This window comes from Leuresthes tenuis, unplaced genomic scaffold (genome assembly GCF_036924035.1).
Source record: "Leuresthes tenuis unplaced genomic scaffold, fLeuTen1.0.hap1 SCAF_4, whole genome shotgun sequence".
NCBI lineage: Eukaryota > Metazoa > Chordata > Actinopteri > Atheriniformes > Atherinopsidae > Leuresthes > Leuresthes tenuis.
Genome location: NW_027325358.1, coordinates 38669370 through 38676867, shown reverse-complemented (window position 1 = coordinate 38676867; position 7498 = coordinate 38669370). Strand labels below are relative to the sequence as shown.

At 46.0% G+C, this 7498-nt stretch overlaps 1 protein-coding gene across 2 annotated transcripts; it reads right to left on the bottom strand.

Moving 5' to 3' along the window:
* Positions 1 to 234: 234 nt before the first annotated feature.
* Positions 235 to 7442, bottom strand: spcs3 (signal peptidase complex subunit 3). 2 transcript variants are annotated; one of them, XM_072383672.1, is made up of 5 exons: positions 7211 to 7442; positions 4869 to 4942; positions 3980 to 4056; positions 1576 to 1691; positions 235 to 434 (listed from the first exon to the last, which is right to left on the bottom strand). In XM_072383672.1, the coding sequence occupies exons 1-5, from the start codon at positions 7351 to 7353 to the stop codon at positions 302 to 304; spliced, it is 543 nt and encodes a 180-aa protein (XP_072239773.1). In that variant the 5' UTR covers positions 7354 to 7442; the 3' UTR covers positions 235 to 301. The 2 variants fall into 2 exon arrangements, with proteins under 2 accessions (XP_072239773.1, XP_072239772.1); XM_072383671.1 differs by having other exon boundaries at positions 3980 to 4064; positions 4877 to 4942; positions 7211 to 7441.
* Between the last annotated feature and the right edge of the window lie 56 nt (positions 7443 to 7498).

The following is a 7498-nucleotide window of genomic DNA, read 5'->3' as shown; positions in this document are numbered from 1 at the left end:
ATAGTTCTGCTGCTATAGGCTTAGACTGCTGGGGGAGAGATTAGTTGAAGTACAATCTGTTGGTTTTCTTAGCAAGGCCACTTTTTTTTTAATTGGCTCTCTATGAATTAGATTCATATTGGCTTGAATTGGCCATTATCTTTGAAGTGTCTTGAGATGACATTTGTTGTGATTTGGTGCTATAGAAATAAAACTGAATGTAATTAGATTTCCTAATAATTCCACAAACATATGTTCCAGTTTCCATTTTTATTACAAACCAACATTTACATCCAAGTGTGTTTCAGCAGGCTGCATGTATCTAATAGCTCCTGGTGATCTCGTATGACTCTGGGAAAGGCAGGCTGACGTGTCCACTTCCTGCCACCAGCGGAAGGATTCCAGCGTTGGGAACAACATTCCAAGATAGTGTCAGAGTGATGTTCTTATTGGCCCTGCAGACAAAGTGCAACAATCAGCCGATGTTCTGTGGGACAACTCACATAGATTTTAGAAAGATATTCACAAGTTTTATGTTTAAAAAAAAAATATGGGCAGGAAGCATCTGACAAAAGATGCTAAAGAATTGCACTATGGGAAATGTCAGATCCTGTCATTTCATATTGACTGAACTGGACCATTCCAGCGACCAGCTGACCGTGCTGTATGACAATGTTTTCAGCCTCTGAGTGTTCTCCACCTGCAGCTTCAACATGTAGAAACATTCTCAACATGATCACCAATTATCTGCAGTCAGTCCTCATAAGAAACTCAGAGCTGACCACAGTTGGAACACAGGAAAATCACTTCTAATAATGAGTTGTCAGTTAAACAACACAGGAGATGGGACCACTGTGGAGCAAACACAAACTAAATGTTAGCTTCTATCCACCTTCTGCTTGGGACCCTGAGGGGAGGGATAAGGGTGCTGTTGAGGAGCTGGATCTTTATTTGTTGTTCTTCTTTGAGAGCTTCCACATTTTAGTTAGAGAACATAAAAATTCTCCCTACATGCGGGAATCAAATAATCTCGTTCTGTCAAAGACACGCGCACCAGGTCATCTGTCACCACTGTCCTACACACCAGCTGTGGCCAAAAATGTCAGTCTGGAGAAGGGTTATGCTTAGGAAAGACCAACCACATAGCTGTACATGGAAGCTGCTGGTTATGTGCACATTTGACCCTGACAGCTCGTCTTCCAGTCACTACTGTGCAAACTTAGCTTGGAAAAACAAGTTAGCTGCACCCTGAAATGCACCCTGCGTTTCATGGGTGTAGGTGTCCATCTTCACATGTGGTTAGAACAACTTTAGGCTGGAGGCAGATGGCTGCACACTTTCCAGCACAACACGGAGCTCCAGGAGGTGGAGGCTGACCGTGACTAGAACAGCTGCTCTGCTATCCACTCTGGTACCAACAGGCTTCATTCCAGCTGCACCTGTTGGCTGAGTGATGAGCCCCGACCACAGCGAGCAGGAAACCGAACATGCGTGCTGAACATCTGACAGGATGCTTAGGTTTAAGTCAAGCTTTAGTCTGAGGTGGGTTACGGTTGGAATTATGAGCGAGTCTCCAGACGTATCTGGGAGTCTTACCTGAGTCCATTGCCATCATCGAAGAAGAAGTATTTGGACTTCATGTCTCGGAGGTTCAATTTGGTGTTTTCACCACGAAGAACAATCTTATCCCATAGCACCACCTGGTTAAGAGACTGACACACCCACAGTTTGTTACTTTTTGTCCTCTGGACAAATATCAAAGCTTAAAAAAAACTACATTTAATACACAGTCAACACAACAACCAGCACAGCTGTCCTTCTGTCATACAGCTGTGCTGGTGTTTTCTCTGCAGGGACAAAGCCTCTGCCGGTGTTCATCGTGTTTCTGACTCACTCATTTTGCTGTCACACACACACACACACACACACACACGCTGTGGGCGTGGTCACATTTGTTTTACAATGTAACTGCTGTCCAATAGTCTGACACATACTCCGTTTTGTCTTAAACGCCAACATTGGGATGCTGCATTCAATGGCAATTGGGAAAGCATAGCCATGAGTTGTATTTCCTTGTCTGTATGAGCTTAGGTTTCAGCTTCTCAATGCACAGGCTTTTCACGTTCCACTCTGAGTTTGGTGCACTGCAGCGTTCCTCAGCAGCGACGTGGAGGAGGGGTCGCCATGTTCAGTTGGAGCGGACGCTGTTAATTGGCTCATCAGTGAGGCTGCTGTTTGCACAAGTCGACTTTAACTTACAGTTTGCATTCATTTAGAAGACATTTTTTACATTGGCTTCTGTCTCATTCCCAGGAACACCTCCACACTGGAAAGTAGGGATCAATCCAGCAATGTTCCATCTAAGAGCCGACACACCTCCTGAGCTGCAGCCGCCCAGCTGAGAGTTGAGCCTCTGCACTGTTGTCTCGTACACACTCAGGATAGGGGAATGAAATGCTGTGTAATCCTTCGGTTTCCTTAGAGAGGCTACTTTTTTTTCTTTCTTTTTTTTTAAATTAACTAACTTGAATTTTAATCAATTTTACTTTTTCTGGACTGGATTTTCAAAGTGCGTGCAAAGTTGTACACGCTATCTGAGTAAGAATCAATTAAAGTTCTACTGTTCATTTCCACAAAGACAAAACCTAGCAAATCCTCCTTGGTTTATAAAACCTCTGTGGTGGCAGAAGTGCTGCTCCAAACGGACCATCACCTCAGTGATCTGGGCTGCTTTAATACACAGTATTTAAACTACTTTCTGTGTGCAGATGCACTGCACAGCCAGTGCTGGAACACCTTTAGCTCAGATTACAACAAACTTCTGCAGTGGCATGAAAAAATTAACTAAACAACATTCAATACTGTGCAGAGCTGTGTCAATGCTGAAGAGCCAGGCTGCTGTGTAAAGGCTTCTCCAGAGCATCTTAAAGACTCGGTGGGGCAAAGGTCTAGACTCTGAGGGGGTCTCATGCCCCCTGAACCACTCTTACAGTTTGAACTTAATGAATCCTGGTACTGTAATCTTTCATTTAACCATGCCATCGGAAAATTGAAAATAAATAAACTGATGGTAAAAGTCTGTCAGTCCCAGGTAATCAGCTACCCCATTTTTTTTGGCACATGACTTTACTCAACGTGGACCTGAGCAGCCTCAGAGAATTTGCTGAGTTACATCCAGGAGGTGACTCGTCTTTCCAGTCAGTGTCTGTCATAGAAGGATAATCAGAGGCAACCTGAACTCACAGACAGACTGTCAGAGTGAGCAAAGATCTGCCTTTTCCTCCAATGAATAACACACCCTCCTTAATACCATCTGAGCCCAATCTGAGCCTGTTTGATCAAAGGTAGGTTCATGAGCAGTCTGACAGGCTGCTTCTTTCAGTTCTGTCTGTTTTCCCCTGAGTTACTTGCTCACAGTTGTTTCCAAAAGTTGTACATTATTCCTTTGAGTCCTTAATCAACCCACCAGCACCAGCTCTGGGCTTTTATGAAGGAGCTCAGCTGGAAGCAGATGGTTGTGAAGGCAGCAGTTAGATTGGCACCAGGATTGAGCAGGCTCCACGGCAACTCTGGAGATGATGAGGTGGAGGGGAGGGGAGGGGAGGGGAGGGGAGGGGAGGGGAGGGGAGGGGAGGGGAGGGGAGGGGAGGGGAGGGGAGGGGAGGGGAGGGGAGGGGAGGGGAGGGGAGGGGAGGGGAGGGGAGGGGAGGGGAGGGGAGGGGAGGGGAGGGGAGGGGAGGGTAGCTTATCAGTGGAGGTTTGTGCACAAAGTCATCTCACTGTTCAGAGTCAAGTCACTGTCTAAGGGTTAGTCATGCTGTGAAGCTTCATGAGCCGGAACAGAGATGTTGAGAGGTGCCCCGTGTGAGGCCTGGCTGTCTCTGTCTGTGGCTGTAATAACAGCTCACACAGTGGGACAACCAGTCCCTGACAGATGCAGTTAGGCAGCAGACACGCTGCATTCACAGCTGAGCTCAGTAAAGGTAAGTGTGTGACTTACGTTGCTCTTTGTGGCATACTCAGCTGACAGGTAGAGAAACAGCTGTTTAACGTTCCAGTCAAAAATTGGCTGCAGATGTGGGAGCGTTAAGACAAACAGTTTACAGTAGGAGATCTAAAAGATAAGCCATCTGTTATCACACTGCTCTGTGTGTGAGCTAAACTCAGAAAACGTCCTAACATTACTATAAAGAAAAATATCTTCAGTTTGCATTCAAACAAAAAGTCAGTACAGTTTATGGCTTGAAGTCAGTGCACAGCTGTTAAGTGATGTTACTTTTAAACACCATGACTTACACCTATGCAATGGCTGTTCGACTGTAGGATTGTACCTTATGTAGATTACAGAACCGACTGGCTACAGTTATGAATAATTATTTTTTGTCTTCATGTAGTTTGTGGAAAGTACTGGAAACAGTGGAGATCCAAACAAGTTAATGAGTAGTGAAGAAACACAGCAGCAGCTGTTGTCTGTGCTCCATCCTACTGCCCAACAGGCACATAAATGGGATTTTACTATTCTTCAGTCCACTGTCAGCAGGTGACACCAACTCTACATCTATTCTCACTCATAACTTCAGTATAAATACTGGCAGAGAAGAACAAAAAGTGCAATTCAAGTTAAATTACCATAGTTTTTTGCTTAATTCAGAACAGTCCCAATACCGGACGTCCCACATGTGATTAAATATAAAGATGTATTAAAAAGACTCTCTACCACCAGCAACAGTGTGGAGGATTCCAGATTACTGTTATGTACATTTCAACAAACAATTTCTTCAGCATTTTCCTTCTGCTGAGTTCCCCCTAAACTAAATAAAGGTATAATCTTCCTTCAGTAACACCATGTGTGCCATCAAGTCAGAAAGCAGCACGACTGTGAAGGATATCAGCCAAGACGTCAAAGGTGATGAAACCCAGATCGCTTCGCTCTCTGGGTCCTGTGAAGTCATCCACGTTCTTCCTGTTAGAGACAGAGAAACAAAGGATGAGCGAAGACAGGAAGCACAAGCAGAGTACAGAGCTGCAGGTGCACAGCTCACTCTGTACAGCTCAGGATGCATGTTGTCATAGAAATAATCTGAAAGAAACAACGGGTCTGAGACTTGGTGGAAATTTCATGTCAAGTCAACCAGAGACAGTCACCTCATGCTCCTTTGGATTTAGAGCTGTTTCACACACTGAACTGAAGTGATGCTTCAGCACACAGACACCTGAGAAGCTGCTGCTGCTGCTGGAAAGTTTTTGGAGGAAGGCAAAAAAATGGCCCATCTGCCCCTTACCAGCAAATATCAATCAAATTAGCAGACCCCCACACAGACAGCCGCAGATATCACAGACGGACATGGAGTTGTCCTCATCATCCAACTTCAGACTTTATTTTGTGCTGTGCATTTGTTTCGGTGCACTGCAGTGCAGAGTTCTGCCATGTCTACTCTCCCTTACAGCAACACGACCACCTCTTCCACAGGGGACCGATGCCACCTGTGTGGCGAGGCCTGTACACAACAAACTGGCTTCAGGAAGCGTCAGTGACGAGGTGGGCCTGCTGTGTGTCCTCACTTCAGCTGAGCCTGGGAGAGAAAACGCCTCCCAGGGCCATCATCCATCAGCCTCACAGCAGCTACTCCTGGACCAGAGGGCTTCTATTCAATAGTGAAACCAGCAGACAGAGTGTGAACAAAGCAGTGTCTGCAGTATGTTTCTTCATCATTGGGCCATATTCTAAGTATCCAAAGCAGTTCTGACCCATCAGGCTTGTTTCAACGTGAGACGCTACTGAAAAGCCTAGCTAACATTTAGATGGTGTCTTTGCAGGCATGGAAACGGGTCTGGGGTGCAAGAGGTGAAAAGAATACAACCTCTGTAGGGGGGTCCGAGGGCATGCCCCCCGGAAGAAGATTTTGGACATTTTGTATTTAAAAGTATCGATCTGGTGCACTTTGAGAGAAAAACCGAGCAGAGTTACAGGACAGTATGAATGTCTGCTATTGGCTACACTCTGTGCACCTTGGTTATGTGCACTGCTGTTTGACACTGTGCCTGCAGTGCACGGCTGCCGTTGTTAGCAGAGTTAATGTGTTTCTGACAGAGCATGCACCATGCAAGCCCCTGATTACTGATCTTTCTGAACACTTCTGACAGGTGAAATGACAGCTCTTGTCCTTTCACTGGGACTTTGCCTTCTAATTTGAGCCAAGACCAGTTCCAGCTGCACTTGATACCTGCATCCAGTTGTTTGACCACCACAGCATCTTCCTCCCCAACACACACATTCTGGAAATACACCGTCAGTATTAGGATTCATTTATAGCTTAACTGGTAGAACAGTGGTTGTTCACACTCATGTTATACAGATATCTGTTCACAAGTTCAGAGAAATAAACTGCAGCCCCCCCCACAGTCATAGTAAAACAGTCCTACACACATAGCTGGACTTCAGATTGAAAGGCAAATGTATTTACTGGTATATTGTACCAGTACCCCCTGATAAAAAATAACTTGTCATCGGATCTGCACGACTCACATAGGTCACCTTTGGATTCAAACCGGTGAGTTTCATGCACGCTTTGTGGACCCTGACAACAGTCCCGTGCATGGCTGTGCATGTGGAGGGCTCACTCACACGGATGTTACAAAATAAATGAGCCAAAGTCTCCAGTGTTACTTTAATAGCACACTGTTTGAACACAGTCTGTCACATTTCAGCTGTCTGAAACAACCGCGCGCTCTGCACACACTCGTGAATTATTATGGGGGGGGGGGTAGTCTCGCGGAAGTGACTACTGAATATCGCGAGTGCACGTTGTGTCTCTCCATCACTTCAGCAGACCACTGAAGTTTGAACAACAATGCCTCTGTATCGGCCAGTACTGACACGAATCTCCTGTGTGAAAAACCTTTGATCACTTCAGCCCCCCCTACAGGTCGGGACGGACGTCACTTCCTGTTCCGGGTCAACTCGGTCTGAAGTGAAGCTGTGCTTTATTCAGACTGAAGGCGATTTTAAAACGTAATCAGAGGTCTCAGACCGTGCAAGGGTCACGAGAATGTGACGGATGATCGGGGTCGGCCTGCAGGACATATCTAAACTCGCACGGCTTTCTCTTCGACCTGCGCGGCTTCCGTCTGCGTCGTAATGTGGATTAAAAAGGTTACATGCAGCACATCTGTAAAGCCACGCACACACACGGTCACAGTTAATGCTAGCGCTGTCACATATGGTCCTTACAGCATCACTTTGGAGACGTGGATGTCCACAGGAACTCTCCTGTCTTTGAACGCGGTCGTGATGAAGCAGCCGAACGTCAGCGCCGCCATGACGCTCAGAGAGAAGGCGAACAGCGAGTTTGCTCTGGACAGGACCGTGTTCATCTTTAGATGAGGCTTCTGCGGCTGCGAAGGAACAAATCGTCATCCACACTGATGTGCCTGCTAACGGAAATGACAGGGGGGTGGGTCTGACTCCAACTTCTTGTTGGAGCTTTTCAAAATAAAACGATTATAAATCGCCTGTTTT